General features: G+C 38.6%; 1 protein-coding gene across 4 annotated transcripts; it reads left to right on the top strand.

Annotated features, from left to right (window-relative positions):
- Positions 1-10,642: 10,642 nt before the first annotated feature.
- LOC103711354 (type IV inositol polyphosphate 5-phosphatase 7-like) lies at positions 10,643-16,034 on the top strand. 4 transcript variants are annotated; one of them, XM_008797466.4, is made up of 14 exons: positions 10,643-11,385; positions 11,498-11,582; positions 11,981-12,049; positions 12,211-12,298; positions 12,413-12,517; positions 12,603-13,103; positions 13,334-13,469; positions 13,653-13,846; positions 13,922-14,030; positions 14,306-14,454; positions 14,547-14,802; positions 15,061-15,134; positions 15,369-15,407; positions 15,505-16,034. In XM_008797466.4, exons 1-11 carry the CDS (start codon positions 11,356-11,358, stop codon positions 14,770-14,772), a joined length of 1,692 nt encoding a protein of 563 aa, XP_008795688.1. In that variant the 5' UTR covers positions 10,643-11,355; the 3' UTR covers positions 14,773-14,802; positions 15,061-15,134; positions 15,369-15,407; positions 15,505-16,034. The 4 variants fall into 4 exon arrangements, with proteins under 4 accessions (XP_008795688.1, XP_038981980.1, XP_008795687.1 ...); XM_039126052.1 differs by having other exon boundaries at positions 15,366-15,407; XM_008797465.4 differs by having other exon boundaries at positions 14,547-14,902.
- The last annotated feature ends 1,509 nt before the right edge of the window (positions 16,035-17,543 follow it).

Raw genomic sequence — 17,543 nt, 5'->3', positions numbered from 1 at the left:
ACGGAAGCGAAACGGCTGTAATTTTTCTATCTCTCAAAATAACAAGGGTTACAAAATATTTATAGTTAAACCCTGCCCCAGAGTCCCAAACCCTATCAATGTCACTAATAAAATAAAACACTAGATAAGTGCCCCAAGGATAAGCAGATGCAGTTGTTTCACTCCATTCCATTAGAATGCCAGTGTACCACTCAAATAAGAATACCTTAATATGGTCACTTACTCTAACAAGTTTTATGTTTTTTCAATTTTCTAATTTATTGAGAGATACAAGAAGAATATGTTGCAAAAGATATCTCAATATCTACTTCATTGACCAATGTATGATAAAGAAAAAAAAAAATTGGAGTCACTTCCAACACTATTATGATAGGTTAAAGTCATTATTATTAGTTGAGCCAAGCTATCCATCTACGTATAAAGCTGGAAAAAAGAAGCTAGGTATTGAGGTATATGACATGTTTGTAATTTAGATACGTATCCGATATGTTTTCTTGAAGGAGATTACTATTGTTTACTTCACACAGCTTATTAATTCTGCACTAAATCTGCTTGTAAAAATAAGATGTGGGGAAAAAAAATCTTCAAAAAAGAAGCACCATCTACTGGCTATGAAAACAAGTCATTTGCACTAAAAAAAAAAAGTGCGCAGAATAAACAATGAAACAAAAGGATGTAGTCTAAGGATAGACCGTGATGTAACTTAAATATGGATTGCTTATAAAGAAAAAAGAAACATGGCTAAGCAGATTCAACACATATAAAGTTCAATCTACATGCATGGGCTGTTACAATACTAAAACCTATTTGTCCACCCAAATTCTTCATGATGCTCAAATTAAGACAATCAATAAACTACAAAGTAGCGAATGCATTGTAAAGAAGAGAGACATTAATTTTCATTGAGATCGTAATAGTTTTCAGAAAAGAACAGCAAACTTGGCCTTTGTGGTTCGTCTTGAGTCTGTTACCACTACTACCATGAGACTGCAACATGCGTAACGTGTCTACACCAATCTAGCATGTCGAATTTGGATCCATTAAACGGGGTCATTTTATAGTCAAATTAAGGATTGGACACACAGAGAATTGCTTGAGTCTAAACCCTCTATCCTGCTTGCTTGCATCAGAAAGCTATTCAAGTGGGGCAACATGAGTTCAATAGCCTGGCCTCTATCCTCCTTGTCTGGACAAGTCTGAATTGTAGACTCCAGACCTTTGTAAATGGCCTGGGCTAGGGTTGGATCAGTTTCAGGCTTTTCTTGACTCAAACTTGGACTTGGGCCTGAACTGAGACACAAGGTTTAGATGCCAAGTTGGGTTTCTTGCTGACTCTGGTCCCTGGTGAAACCTGAAGTGAGAAATCACATTTGCAGTTTGAAGACACTAAATAAGAAGAAAAATTAAGCTTTATGTTGATTTTACTCTTCATTTTTAGTATTAATAAAGCATGACAGATTAAGTGTTTAGTATCTGCAAATTCTAGGCTTACCTAATAATTTTACCTGCCTTCTTTCTCTCCAGGATATTTTTAAGTTGTTCAGCATAAGGTTACTAAGCACATTGATAAAGAAGAGGGAGAGGCTTCTGGCTTGGAAGAAAGGAGTGGAAGTTGTAATAATTAATAGACACATTACTTTAATGTGAAATTTACTTTAGAACTATTAATCTTTTTGATCATAACGGGCCTTCCACCCGGGGGATGTTCTGAGTCAAAAATTTTGGAATGTAGATCCATCATGAAAGAACAATTCTTACAAAAATATTTGATTCTTGAGTGCTTAAATGCAGTAGGTTTCTTTGGAAGGAAAACTTCGACACGAACAAATATCTTACTCTTCCAAGGGAATCTTAGTAGAAAATTGGTTCTTTTGAAACATGTTCTGCTGATTTCTTTTCAGCATAGAAGTCTTCATTCTGTTATTCATATGTCTGTTAATTATTGTTTCTGGAGGTAATGCTATATGCTATTTCATCATTGCAGGAGGCTTGCTGCATGACGACTGAAGCAAGATGTCTTGGTGTTCTGGCACCAGCATTATATGCCATTGACTCACTGCTTCATACTCTTAACTTACAAGTATGTGGATGACTTGGAGGTGAAAGTACTCTTAGAAATTGAATCACATGGTATTGTTGAGGAGCTGATTGGTGATATAACCTACAAATAAGCAATGCAGTAGGAGAACTACATGATAGAGGCCTTGTTCATGGTGACTTGCTAACATTAAATATGATAGTAAGGAAAGAGAGTAATCGACATGGAGGATCTTAGCATTATTCTAACTCTCCATCATGTTTTACTAAAAAGGAGGAGCAGGGTCGGCTCAACTCCTAGGTGACTGAGACACTTAAGGCCTCGGTCTAAAGACTCTTAGCTATAAATGCATTGAGGCCCCTAAGAGACTCTTAGCTATAAATGCAGCATTGAGGCCCCAAGCCTAAAGACTCTTAGCTATTATTATTAGTGAGTTCGCCTTAGGCCCCAAAATGCATGGAGCCGCTCATGAGGAGAAGGAGAAAAAACAGAAAGAAACTTCAAGAAAAAGCCACATGTGCATCACCTTGAAATGCCTTATAGTTTTGGTTTTTAGTTCTTCCATGCACGGATGTCTAGGGTAATTCTACATTACACTTGAATCATTTCTTTTCATGTATCTATTTTTACCTCCACTCCACATTGACTACGAGCTGAGCTTCACATCAACTCTTCCTAATGATAAATTTCCGGAGCGTATGTGCTAGAGAAAATTTTGTAATCAATGCATGCAATATATGTTGGAATGTGATAAAGCCAGAAATAGCCTGGTTTGCACACAGCTTGCTAAATTTCTCATGGAATATTAATTTATAAATTTGCAGGCGAATACTTTGAAGAAGAAATATTGGCATACCTAGGTGACTGCAAAAACAGTGTAATATTTAGATGGTTTTGATGTTTTGACATCCAACAAATTCTCTGTGTCATTATGCTTATCTTACTGCAGATTGCAGCCAAGAATTGGGAAGAAAACATGACTCACAATTTGTAATTCTAACCTCATTGATCTATATCTTTCTGAAGAGTAAGAAAAGAACTAGGGAGATTGGATGCTGAATTAGATGTAAGGAGGTAGAAAAGTAGAACCAGATAAAACACTCTTCTGACACAAGAAATCCACCAAGAGAATAGAAGCAAAAAGATAGCAAGGAGAACTCCTCCTCCAAAACCAAACATTAAATTCTCATTCAATATATCAAATTCTTTTTTTTTCTATTTTCGTGGCTAATATATCAAATTCTTCCCTAATGGTTTATTCACTACAAACTATGTATATAGACATAAGATGACCTTACATATTTTAATATATTAATGCTTACAACTTTCTAAAAGATGAAGAGAATAAATATTTCAATCAACTCTAGAAGAGAGTATGCATAGACTATATTTATTAAAGTTGGAAACTTTAAAAGACATCTATATTTATAAACGCACAATTAAAACTTATAATCATCGATAATTAATACTAATAAATATTTTTTGACTAGAAATTAATTTCTTGACTACATGGTAGGCCAGTCCAAAATAGCTGATGTAAATTGAATTGAACCAATAGTGTCAGTCCATCGCTCCTGCATCACTAACCCCCCAAAATTTGTTTCCTTCTGGAGACAATTTCGAATGGAATCACCTTTAAGTCGCTTATGGCTTTCCGAAAGATTTCCCTAGAGGCCTTTCTTTCACGACACTTAATCTTCTGCTCACCTGAAGTACTTTTGGAATGTAAAACATGAGGTGTGGACCAATCAGTATCAAGTCACGATAGACAAGGCTTCAGGGTGCTTCTTTTGTGAGAAAAAGAATGAACTACATGACCTCAAATGGTTGTAAGAGTTGAGAAGACTGAAATCCTCCATTTATGAATCTGATTCCTTTGAACTAGGACTCCGCATGCCTTTTCTCCTCCCATGGCTTCCATGCCTAAATACTTGACACTGCTTCTAGCTGTCTATTTAAGATCTGATCAAGTTACCCTTAGGAGTAAAAGTGGATCGAATAATATCTATCCGGATATAGATAGAAATTTGAAGATCTAATTAATATCCGTATCTGCATCCATATCTGTTAAGAAAAAATAGATATCAATTTGGATAGACAACTGTCCGATCTGTATTCAAATATCCGATTCCATTTGTAATTTTATTTAATTTTATATGACACTCATGAACTTTAAGAAAAATAATAAATGACTGCATTAACTTTTTAAGAACTTGATTTATCATCCACTTAGTAATATTTTTAATTCTGTGGTCATAAAGTTAAATTTTCCAATTTATATCTATATTTATATATCATATTTTTGGTATCCAATTTATATATGTATCCATTTAAAATAAATGTGGATATAATTTTTTGCAGCTGACTAATATATTTGTATCCGTATCTGTATTCGTCAAATAAAATAAATATGAATGTGGATATGCTAGTATCCGATCCATATCTGATCAGATTTTAGCCCTAGTTATCCTTCAGCTAAACGTTTGGAAGCATAATTACAGGCATTTGCTCATCAGAATATCATTTCTACATAAGATTTGCAGTCATTTAATTTCCAAGTGAGAACAGATACCATTGTTATGTTGCTCGCTAATCCCATAATCTGATACTCATTTTGAACTTCGAAGTTGCAGTTAAATAGTCAGGTCCAGTTTGGTCTCGCCCAGAAAACCGGGAATTGCAAGCTTCTGTCTTAATATCAGACTGTTGAAGTCTTCTAAAAGCATATTAATTTGCATCAACTCGTCGGTTCCCCGCCATTCCGGACATAAACAATGCTATTTGTAGCGTTTGCGAACTCATAGTTTGTCCTCCAATAAAGAAATCCCTCTGAATCACTGTTTGTTTCTCTCAATTATTTCGTTCTTTACTCATTTTTTTTAAGGCACCGATGTTAACGTTTCAAAAAATTTAGCCCATAAATTAAGGGCCGTTATTTTATTTGATATGTCTCTTGACTCTTTGAAGGCATGATTCAATGATTAAGATGGGGATCTTCTCTTGGGCAATAATGGGAAGAAAACAACATATAAAATATCAATTTTATGAAGATTCCTTGATTCTGATCAAAAAAAAAAACTCATTGACCTTGGCAGTAACTAAATTTCACATCACCCAAGGAAGCTGGCTGATCTCAGTAAATTGGAGGCTAGCCTGTGCAGCCACAGTGTATGGTGAAACCAGGCCATTGCCTGTAGCTTTAATACTACTAACAGACAACTCTGAAATAACTGTCTGCTGACCCAACTGTGATGCTCAAATTCACTGGGTGTCCTTTGGAGTGTTCTGAACTGTCCCCATGGCCTGCAGTGCATATGCTTTTTAAAATAAGTTTCTTTTATCCATTCTGTATTGGCAGTGCTTTCATTTCAAGAACACGTTCCTTGAATTAATAGCTTATTCTGAAAAAAAACCAAACAACTTGCTATAAATTATATGCTATGTATGCTATTAAATTAACTGGGAAAAAATTGCATGATGCTAAGGGATAAACAGACATGAGGGAAGTGCATCTAATAAGAATAGATGGACTATCAATTGCTTGCTATATGTGCTACTAAATTAACTGGGTCAGTCTTTTCTCAGGAAAAAGAAAAAAAAGAAAAAGAAAAATTGGATTGGTCTGCACAAAATAGGATCATGATTGGCCTGTGTGTAATTCAATAAAGATAAGAATATAAGAAAAATATGACTTTGTAAAACGCAAGGGTTTCCCAAGTTCTTTTTTTTCTTTTTCTTTTTTTGTGAATAGCTAGTAAGGGAGGCAAAAGCTAGCCGCGCAAAACTTTATCGGAGGAATTGGTATTTGCAGAGAGTGCGAGTTAAAGGAAGGAAGTATAGAGTGCATAAAAGCAGAACTATAAGTATTAGCTTTAATCAACCAAACCTAAAAGAAGATTAGAAGATATCAATCCGTTAGTGTGTAGGAGTCAAAACAGAAGCAAAATGCAGAGGACTGTGTCATAGTTTGAAGAGCTACGTAGGACCATAGGCATGGGTTTCACAGGATATAGCAGAGGTTCAACCAATGGCATGAAGGGTACCAAACCAATGCCCATGGTCCCCTCTTCTTCTTTTGTGGGCGGGGATAGTCTAGTTTTGATTCAGCTGGTAGGTAGAAAGATTTCTGCTGGATTTAATCACCATGAAGCTTGAGCATGGCATGCATGCATGCTAGAAGGATACGTACATTTAGAGCCACGTACGAGATGCACAACACTTTCCTCAAAGCCAACTGCATCCTATTGCTTAACTACAACAATAGATTGCGTGAAGGTAAGTATTGATGGACTGAAAAAAAAAGCTGAGCTTAGACTTGACAGTCCAAAATGATGCAATAAATGCTGGATATATCACCAGGATATATCAAGGTGGTCTACATCAAAGATACCAACCTGACTAATAACCGGACATTCTTTCAAGCACCAGATCCAATAACTCCGACATCTACGTAACAACCATCTCATAGTACAAGGTAGCTTCTCTCACAATTCTATCTTGCTCGTAGCCCTCTGATCAAGAAATTGATCGACAAAATAGGGCCCATCTTTTCTTTATCTCTGTGGTCCAATGAGTGCATCAGCCACCTTTCTTGCTGTGAATAAAAGAGAGCGAGGGGAAGAGAGAAGAAAAGGAACAAAGAGTCATCATCTTCCCGTTACTTATAAATAACATGACAGTATCTGTAGACATGGTTACTTGGAGGCACCAGAAGTGCTTGGTTTGGAGCTCATATATCATCATATAATTCTTTCTATGCGAGGAGCTTGCAATTCTTATTAACAAAAATTAAAATTAAAAAGAAAAAAATGAGCTACCAAAAACGACATGGGGAAAAAGCCAAGCTGGAGAAACACAAGGCCCAAGTTTGGTGAAAACCGTTGAAGAGTAAAGCTAAATAAGATCGCTATGAAGGCCTTAAAGCTGAAAAAGAAAAAGGAAAAAGTGAGAGAATGCTTTGCCCAAAGAGTACGGATCCATAGATCTTTGACTGCCCTCCTCTGTGTCCCATCCATCGCCATGCTCTTTGGTTCTGCGTTCTTAAGGCATCTGGGGCCAGGGGAAGGTTGGAGACAATGGGGACAATTTGGGGCGAGAATAAATTGGATTGCATGTCAAGAAACCAACCTATACTAACGAATGTGTTTTTCTTTTCTTTTCAGAGATTTTTTCATGATAGCATTTGGAGTGAGCGTGAGATGGAATCCATGTCTTTTATATCAATGCAGGAGGGGGGGCCAGCTGACACGATTCAATCTATAGTATTGTTATTTTCACAGAGTTCGCAGCTTTCTGGTGAGGTTTAGGTCCAGCCAATGTAGCAGTATCATGGTACAATGTTTGTGAATCTCCAAAGTTACTCGTAGCGACAGATCATGTAAAGGGCATCTACATTATTTTAGCTGCTTCGGTACAAATTCTATGAAATGACTCATCTTCTACAAGCTTTATTCTCCTTAGTATGCCCTTCCCAAAATGCATAAACAATGGCCATTCTTGACACACCATCTACCAAGTTTTTTTTCTTTTTTCTTTTTTATGCGTAAAATGAACAGCTAGGGTTCTTTGCAGTACTCAAGCCGCACTGCAGAGTGTTGTGCATCGCTGAATGGCGACAATATATGCTTGTGGATCGTGTTGTTCGATGGTCATCCATCTCTTGATTGCGGAGTGCAGTACTGTACCCTTTGAGGGCATTTTAGGCATGGCCATATATATGAGACTAAGTTGCCATTTTTGGGCATGCCTTTTTGCACATACGTAAGTATCATCATGGATGAGGACAATAGTTACATGCTGCAACTTGATTGCTGATAGGGTAAGGTTCCAAAGTAGTGACTCGTTTTTAATAGATTGGCCAGTGACGCATGTGACATTGTGGGTAGAACCATGGTTCGGATTATTATATTGTGCAAACAGCTAAATTTAGGCTTCTTTAATACTCCTAGGCCTTGAGGCCTTGACCCCTTGACCCTAGACCCTTATTTGTACTATAAGCCTTCCCAGATGATTCTAAAGGATTATTTAACACTAGGTTGTAACATTGGATGGCTCTGATGTATTTCCTCTGATCGATCGAACGGTCGAGAATGCGATGAGCTGCTTGGGGTCCAGAAAGAGATAAGAAGGAGGTCATGCTCCTTAGGTGCTGGAGTAATGCAATCATCATGTCTTTATTGAACCCAGGCCTAAGCTGTCCCCTTCGGCCCATTGGTGGGGGGCATCATCCAATGGACCTCAGAGGGGAAAAAGGCGTTGGTAGAAGAGTCGCTCTCAGCCCCATCCCACAAGTGCATTTGGAGTTCGGCCCAACATCCCCCTCCTTGTGATTATAACCTGTCCGTGCACTTTTTTCAACTAGCGTGCCCTTCCGCTTTATCTTCAATTGCCTTCAAAGATTCCAAAGACTCACACGGACGCCACGTCGATGGCTAACGATGTTTGCCTACTTATTCTACAATCTACATTCATGCAAAAAGAACCACCATTATGAACATCATCTAGGATCTTCTAGGCGGTGCGGCCATGCACCCCGTAAAGTTTGGGTGGCAATTTAGCATCCGACCCATCAATCCGACTTGCAAACGATTCATTTTAAGCAAATTTGAATTTGACATAAACGAATTTAGATCGTAAATGAGTTCAGATTGGGTTTACATTTAAACTTTTGTTCCGTTTAACCCATGTAATAATTGGGTTGAGTTATGACCCGACCCCGTTTAATATATTTAAAATCTGTTTTACCTGTTTAAAACCTACTTAACCTATTTTTGACCTATTTCACCCAACTCGCTTAACCTGTTTAACCTATTTAAATCAATGCAACCTGTTTAACCTGTTAAATGAATTGGTTAGGTGGGTCGGATCGGGTTAAGTGTTTATAAATAGATCAGATTTAGATTTAAAATTTTGACATGTTTAATAAACAGATCGGATTTGGGTTGATAAATTTTTAACCCGATCCGTATCTAATCCAACCCGATTGCCACCCCTACATCGAGTGTTGTATATCTCTAAATGGCCGCCATTAGAAGATGGACAGCCATAAAACAACGCATTATTATTTGTCGTTCTTTCTATTTGTTTTCCACAATTTTTATCGGTACTACGATATTTAACCTCTGCTCTCCTCACCTCAATCCTAGTAGGAGAAAGTGGACATTATGTATAGCATATGCACCCGTGAACTATATTGTTTGTTGGCTGTTCATCTCTTGATGGTGGCCATTCATGGCTGCATAGCACTCTACGATGCCACGTGCACCACAATAAACATTTGGTTACGGTGGTGTTCTAGTCTTCCTAACCGAATACTAGATAGATCCAACGTGAAAGACAGAGACAATGGCTTCGTCCGCTTAATTTGCAGCCACGTCGTTAAGTGGTTGCGTAACCACAGACACCTTGGGTTTACATCTTTGGGGCCCCAAAATGGTCCCTCGTGTTAAGTGGAACGTTCACTAGGGTGGTGAGGTTGTTGATGGGGACTCCCCCATTTAGTGATGGAAAGCATGGGCTCCATGAGCCTCTTCTTGAAGCATTTCGCCGTTACCTCCATATATTTTATTCTCTAATGAAATCTATCATTGCTCTAACTTGATTGCAAATACCTGGATTTGTGTTATCTTATGACCATGCAACGAGGACGCGACACAGTCTTCGACACTGGATGCGGTCCATCGGAGGTGGTCAAGTGAAGGCTCATAATTCCCCATGGAGGCGTGGGGGTCAAAGGTTGCAAACAAGATCCGAAACTTAGTGCAGTGCATGCGTTTAGATGTGGTTGAGAAGAACTAAAGCAAAACCACATTGCCTCCTCAAAGCTACAAGAATGGCCAGTTGTTTTGTGCACCTCAGGCAAAGTTCTAGATCCAAGCAATGCAAACGCCATGTTGTCTCAAAAACCCAATACCACAATCCAATCATCACCCAACATTCACAAGGGGTATGTTCTTGGTGAGCACCAAGTTATATCAAAGCCCTATAGGAGACTTGAGAGACATAGCCCGTTGATTCAGCCAAGGCCAACCCCAAGGAGCCCAAAATTCTAGGTTTACATGATCACATCAACAACCACTAGGGTTGCAGGGTCACTCCAAGCTAAAAGACCTGAAAACCCTAGAAAGCTCCCCTTCCCCATGCAAATTGGAAAATTCTATAGACATTCCCCTTGCCCTAGAACATAAATATAATACTGTTTTCAAAGCAAAAAAAAAAAAAAAACAATTGAGATTTCTCTCTGATATGCTCATGCAAATACACATATCAACGCAACACAGTAAAAAAAAAATAAGGAGAAGAAAAGGATGGGATTTCCCTCTGCGTCTCTCTCTCTCACACTCATCTTTAACTTTTTTTTTTCACTCCTTTAACTGCTTTTTCTTCCCGTGGCCCGATGGGGAGGCCAAATGGGGAAGGGTACAGCGAACTGACCGCGGGCAGCACGGTGGGAGGCAGGTACTGAAGAGTGACCTGAGCCGGGCAGCTGCCGGGCAACTCTATTTTTTTTCTCTTTTTTAATTTGAATTATAATCGCAGAAATATTTTTATATTGCCTTGCCCTGTTCCGGGCTGGCCTTGGATTTGGGGCAAAAGGAAGGGAAGAGGGAGGAGAGAGAGGGAGGGAGGAGGGGAGTGGGATAAAAGAGGGAGGAGGGCTCAATCCTTTCGCTTTATTCGCGTCAATTGGATACTTTGCTGTACTACTGAGAACGAGGTTACGAAGGAGAGAGAGAGAGTGTGTCCGTTCTCGCTTCCCTCCTCCATCCTCACTCGCTTTCTGTTGTTTAGTGTCTGCATTTCGCTATTTGTCTCCGAAATCCCCATTTTTATCACTCCAGGGCATTCGTCTTCGACCCCATACCACTCCCATCCAAGTTTTTTTTTCAGAAAAAAGCTTTTTTGGCTTCAATATTTGAGATTTTATAAAGAATCCTTGAGGGGAAGGTGCAAAAGCCCCTCGTTTTCTGGTTTTACGGTAGCTGGTAGCCTGGTTGAGTTCTTTGCTAGTTCTATAGAAATCCTGGAAAATATTAGATTGCTTGGGGAAGCAAACAGCCCATATCTTTGTTTTTCGCTTGGAAGCTCTGCCTTCTGATCTGTTTTGGCGGAAAAGATTGGGGAGTATCGTGTTAGAGGAAAGAAGTAGGACTCTTTTTCCTTGGATTTCTTCTGTTTTTTAGCAGTATGTACGTAAAGATCTCTTGTTTTTCTGTTTCCGCTTCATTTCATTGGCAATAGAGGCCAAATTTTTGAAGAAAGTGGAGGAGGGGAGGAGGCACCATTTCTTTGAAGCTGTATGAAGGAGTTCTGAAACAATGAGAGATGAAAATTCGAAGAAAAGCAAGGTTTTTTTTTTTCTCAGAAGAGATTTTTTTTCCTCTTTATTTTGCAATAGTTGATGTATTTTGTCTTTTGGATGCTGATTTATCTTTTTTCTTCCTCATTTTGTGGGAGAAGCTATCATGGTCCAAGACAGTTAGAAAGTGGTTCAACATCAAAGGCAAAGCTCAGGACTTTCATGCAGATGTTGTTGTTGGCAAAGGTAAGTCCAGTGTTTCTCTTCTGGGATTTCCCCTCAGCTCTCTTCTTCTTGCAGAGATTTCTTTCTTTCTGGCGTTTTTAGTGTAGAACTCTCCGGCTTTTGGATTTGGGCTCAGTTCTATACCTTTTTGTACCACAAGATCTCTTCTTTCCCTTGATCCTTATTTTTGCTAATTGATATGTTTAATTTTCACCAAATAGTTGATGTTTTCCTTCAACATCCTTTGACAAATTCTGCAATCCTTTCTTCTCTTAAAAGAATAAAAGAAGCATCTTTTATTCAATGTATAAGTTCATTTCTTTGATGCACACAACAGTGTTCTAACACTTAAACCACAGCTTTTCTTTTTTTCATCTTTTTCTCTTTTTTGGGGGGGTTAAACGGTGTGTTCTTATCAGGAGGTGATGGAGAATGGAGGACCAGCTTCCCAGAAAGGGAGACATCCACAGTCAAGAAAAGCAGAACAGGTTAGAGTGTCAGGCCCCTCCCTGCCTAATAGCTGCGGACCACATCTAAGCTGCTGTTTGCTTTTCTTTCTTCTGTTCTTCTTTTTCAAATTATTCCTTGAATTGGCTGCCCGTTAAATACTGTCCGCTCGTTCTCGCTAATTTCCCACATGGTACCTCAGAGAGACTGCCCAAGAAGAGCATGGATCGAGTTTGGCGAGGAAGGAACGATCTTGATTCAGCTCAAGTTACAGATATTCAGGAGTACAAGTAATTCAAATTAACTCCCCAAACTTTATTTAACTCTCATACTCGTTAGTGCAATGTGTCTTCCAATATGGGATACCAACCACCTGTATTCTTCTGCTCCACTTGATGGTGTAGGATGTTTGTTGCAACATGGAATGTAGGTGGGAAGTCCCCACAAAGTAACTTGAATCTCGAGGACTGGCTCCATGCTTGTCCTCCTGCTGATTTATATGTCTTGGGGTATGTCTCAGCACACTCAAGCTCATGGCAACTTCTTGATGGTTGACAAAAATCTCAAATTACTTCAATTCTTGCCGCTTCTCAGGTTTCAGGAAATTGTTCCTTTGAACGCGGGGAATGTTCTAGGTGCTGAAGACAATGGCCCGGCAAGGAAATGGGTGTCTCTCATTAGAAAGACACTGAACAATCTTCCTGGCACTTGTGGCAGTGGCAGCTACCACACACCCTCTCCCGTTCCCAACCCAATTGCTGAGCTTAATGCCGACTTCGAGGGTTCATCGGTGAGGCAGAAGAACTCATCATTCTTTCCTCGGCGGTCATTCCAGTCCTCCCTGAGCCGTAGTTTAAGAATCGATGGAGATATCATGGTACCACCGCCAAGGCTGGATCGCCGGTTCAGCGTCTGTGAACGTGTCAGCTTTGGGAGCAGACCAAGTGATTTTGATCCCAATTTTAGATGGGGTGGGTCATCTGATGAAGAGAATGTTGGCATGGAGTCACCTAGTGCTGTCTTTTTTTCACCAATGTCATATGGCTATGGTGCTCCACCAATAGAAGAGAGGGATAGACCGTCAGGAAGATCTAGGTAATCCTTTGCAAGGCTTGCTTCTTTATTTTCATAATTCTTTTGACCATTGTGCTCTATGTCTTGCAACATAACTATTAATTTAATTTAGATTTTTAAAATGTTTTAAGTTCTATCTAAAGCTTTGCCTTTCTTCTTCCTATCATGATTTTACTTTGAAAACTTATCTTTAGGTTCAAGCCTCTGCCCTTGTTGAATCAGTCTTAAATTTAAACTTGGGATGATGCCAGGTACTGTTTGGTTGCAAGCAAGCAGATGGTTGGGATATTTCTCACAATATGGGTGAGGAGTGAAATCAGAGATGATGTAAAGAACTTGAAGGTATCTTGTGTTGGCAGGGGATTAATGGGTTATCTTGGCAACAAGGTAATTGTCATGTTTTCAAATTGGCTTTTCCAACCTATGCTTAACCAAATTTCTATGTGATAGTACTTCACTTTCAACATTAAGTAAGACCATTTTTCAGGACAGTGATTCTTTACGAGTGTCCTTTTATCTATTTGTTCTCTTTCAACGTCATTTAAGAAGGGAATCTTGTCCATCTTCCAGGGTTCAATTTCCATTAGCATGTCTTTGCACCAAACAAGTTTCTGCTTCATCTGCAGTCACTTGACCTCAGGACAGAAGGAGGGAGATGAGCTACGAAGGAACTCTGATGTCATGGAGATTCTGAAGAAAACTAGATTTCCACGGGTGCATGGGGTTGCTGATGAAGAGTCACCTGAAACTATTTTTGAGCATGAGTAAGCCCATTCTTTATATATGACTGAACGAGAGTAATTTAAATTTATCTTAATCTTGTGTCTTTCTTGTTTCAGTCGGATAATATGGCTTGGGGATTTGAATTACCGCATTGCTCTTTCATATCGCTCAGCAAAGGCTCTAGTTGAAATGCGAAACTGGAAAGCATTGTTGGAAAGAGATCAGGTAGTTTTGCCCATTCCAGGTGCTATACAACTATTATTTATATTAGCAGTGCTTCTCAGTATGGTTTTCAATGTCTTGAATATCTTCTATGAATGTGGAGATATCACTTGAAGTATTAAAAATACATCATGCTTTTCTTTACTTTTTCCATATTAGAGGAGGAATGAAGGAAGATCTCTCGTTGTTCAGAGAAAAGCAATGATTTTTCTATTCTTTTTTTAAAAAAATATTGTGAAAGTGCGGGACCAAATCTTTGGTGTCTTTTTTCTAAGCAGCTTCGGATAGAGCAAAGATGTGGCCGTGTTTTCGAGGGATGGAAAGAAGGAAGAATATATTTTCCTCCAACATATAAATTTTCAACTAACTCAGATCGGTACGCAGGGGATGACATGCATCCAAAAGCGAAGCGACGGACACCAGCATGGTAAAAGCTTAAAATATAATGTCTTGCAGGACGCAAAATCCTGTTTTTACTTGAATATGTGAAGCTAATTTGGGCTATTTGTATGTGTAAAGGTGTGACCGAATTTTGTGGTATGGAAGAGGCCTCTATCAATTGTCTTATCTTCGTGGTGAGTCCAGATTCTCAGACCATAGACCTGTGTACGGATTTTTCTCAGCAGAAGTTGAAATAATCAATCGTAGCCGAATCAGGAAGAACATGGGCTGTTCTAGCTCTAGAGTAGAGGTTGAAGAACTTTTGCCATTCTCGCATGGATACACAGATCTCAACTTCTATTGATGGGGCCAACCATATTGGTCCTACGTTAAGGTGCATTCTTCTTTTGATCGAAGAAAATATATATACTTGATCTTGCTACATGCAGAGAGACCTGAGAAAGGACAGGGACTACTGGTGTTTTTTTCATACGGTAAAAGATGATGAAGGATGCCACATTTTTTCAATTGCATAGAGTAACTTGGATAATATAATTGTTTATATATTTTTTTGAGAAATCACTGTAGAATCTTCTTGCATATATTTTCCATCTCTAGTTTAGGTACTGATATGTGCTTTATGATAATGTAGGTTATTCTGCATATCTTGAATCAACTTTGGCCTCTTTTTTGGATTCAGTTGGCAATAATCCAATTAAACCGAAGGTAGTCGTCTTTTAGTATAACTAATCTTACTGATTCTTCATTTTTTTTAATCTTTTGCAACATTATAGTTGGTTTATGTTAAGATCTTTGCATTTCTTCATGCATGCATCAAATGTCGATTTATCTTTATCAGTTTGTAAGACTTGCTTCTGAAAGCAAGTTGAATGCTATCATGGGAAATAATTATTTCATTGAACTTAACTGAGACCGATTTCATCTATGGCCTTCTAGCAGATACCGAAGAAGAAGCATTCCCAGAACACTAACTCAAAAGTAATTCTTTTTCCAATCCATTTTGGCTTGTTTCTGCCATTATTGCATCTATTAGAGGATTAACCCTTATTGCTGTTTCTCTCCTTGGTTCTAACAGGAAAAGGCTGTTCAAATTTTGCACTAACCAAGTCAACAGAACAAACACGTTTAGAGAAAATGTTATATTCCACAATAAATCAGTTTCTAACTATATGACTCCCCCAGCTTGTTTGGCATTTCTTAAGACCCTCCAAGTGTTCTGTCAAGAAATCAGTCAGATAGCGGAGATCAGCAATTTGATCAAGGAAGGTGGCTAAATTCAAGTTTCTTATTGCCGACTGATAAGCTAAGGCCACGACTCCATGATAGAAATCTTGGGGAGCTGTCGACGACGATGTGAAAAGGAGGTGGTTTGCCATATAATCCAAATTATGACACACGACATGATCCTCCTGAACAAGTTGGAGGGAATTTTTTGTAGTTTGAGAAGTAGGAGAATGATTTTGGACAAATAATCATGTGTATAGTTCTTTTCCGTTATGTAAGTTGGAAAGCGAGGATGACTTCTGCATTCATACTCATTGCCACGGTGATAAAAGAATCTTGATATTATTTGTTTTTCAGAGGGCATGGTTTGTTGTTTTAGCTGAAAAAGGTTGTACCATTGATTGTCTCTGGTGGTTACTTTGTTTTCTATTGATTCTTTTCTGTTGTAGATATCATCAAAAGCAGGAAAATGACAGATCTTGCAGGCAGTCTTGGGGACATGCGTTTTAGGGACTAAAAAAAAGGATCAGAGGGATCAAAAAATCTATGTTTATGTGCAGTGAAAGGAAAGACTTCTTTGACTCCCCTCTGGATGTTTGAAAGTTTTATGGGGACCATTGTGTCCTTAAGCTATGGGTTTAAATTTATGATATGCAGGCTTTGCATTAACAACCCCAGCCGAAGAACTTCAAATTTGAGGTAGTTTCCTAGCCATCAGGATTTGGAGCACTTTCGAGGACCCTCGAAATGCTATTGTTCTAAGAAACCAAACGCAGTCTTGGTAATGATGAAGTCGAGAAATGATTACCGTGCTAACCCCATAGAATGTAATCATCGGTGTAAATGTGAGAAACCAAATCCTAGTTTTGTAGTATTGGATTCGCATGTAACAAAACATGTTTCTGTTGGATTCCAAGCTGTGTCATCTGGAGATCCTGGATAAATTTAGAAGGCCATGCATGGATCTAAATAGGTACATAAATCCCGTAGGGGATTTAATGCTCTTATCGGTTTCAGCATTCAAGCTTCTGTCTCCACGAGGCGTTTGCATGCTTGGATTCATGTGGAATTTATACTCAAATCCATCCTGTTGCCTGCTTACCATTGTTAAAACTTATAAGACACAAATAGGATCCAAGAAATGTTGTAAAACGAGGAAGCAACCACTAAAGTGGTAGTGCTAAAACCAGACTTAGAATGGCCTTAACTAATCCGATAACTTCTGAAGTAAATAACATTTTCGTAGAAAAGAAAATTACATGAATATTAGTAAATGTTTCCAGAGGAATTTGAGCATTGGATGTAGGATGGCAAAATTGACACGACCTGAAATACCTCACAATCCCATCCTTACTTAGATTAGGTTTGGGTTAAGAGGGCTTTTTTTTTTTCAATTAGGGTTAGGTATAGGTCAGATTTTCTGATCCGGTGACCAGACTCGAATCATGAGAGTAAAATTCAATTTAGGTTGAAATAATTTAGGTTGGATTGGGTTGTGATCTTAGATTAATTATGTGATTAGACTTTTTCTAAAAATTAGTTGTTTGAATTATTTTGTAAAGAATTGTAAATATTGGATTGAGTTTTACGAAATAGATTAAGTTAGGGTCAAATAAATAACCTAAAATGACCTTGGATGGGTATCGATCGAAAGGTCTTGACCCGAACCCGGCTCAACCTAGTCCATTGCCACCATTACTTTGACATGTTGTGAACCACATGGGAGAAGAGAAATACTAATGGGAGGCACGTCGTGAAGTGTCGGTGGGAAATGCATATGGACGGACACGTCTCATGCACAGACATATAAGGAGAGCTGGCATTATACATTAGAATGGAGTGATATATCACCAAGCTAAGAATTATTAAAGTTGTCATGATCCTAAAACG

The sequence above is a fragment of the Phoenix dactylifera genome, chromosome 4, assembly GCF_009389715.1.
Source record: "Phoenix dactylifera cultivar Barhee BC4 chromosome 4, palm_55x_up_171113_PBpolish2nd_filt_p, whole genome shotgun sequence".
Lineage (NCBI taxonomy): Eukaryota > Viridiplantae > Streptophyta > Magnoliopsida > Arecales > Arecaceae > Phoenix > Phoenix dactylifera.
Note: the sequence above shows the minus strand (reverse complement) of the source record. Positions and strands in the feature narration are given on the sequence as shown.

What these genes read in the sequence shown, in the direction of transcription:
- LOC103711354 (XM_008797466.4), top strand. Translation starts at nt 11,356, where the DNA reads ATGAGAGATGAAAATTCGAAGAAAAGCAAG. An exon ending in AGATGTTGTTGTTGGCAAAG is followed by an intron (nt 11,583 to 11,980) that starts GTAAGTCCAGTG and finishes TGTTCTTATCAG; the next exon opens with GAGGTGATGGAGAATGGAGG. An exon ending in AGTCAAGAAAAGCAGAACAG is followed by an intron (nt 12,050 to 12,210) that starts GTTAGAGTGTCA and finishes ATGGTACCTCAG; the next exon opens with AGAGACTGCCCAAGAAGAGC.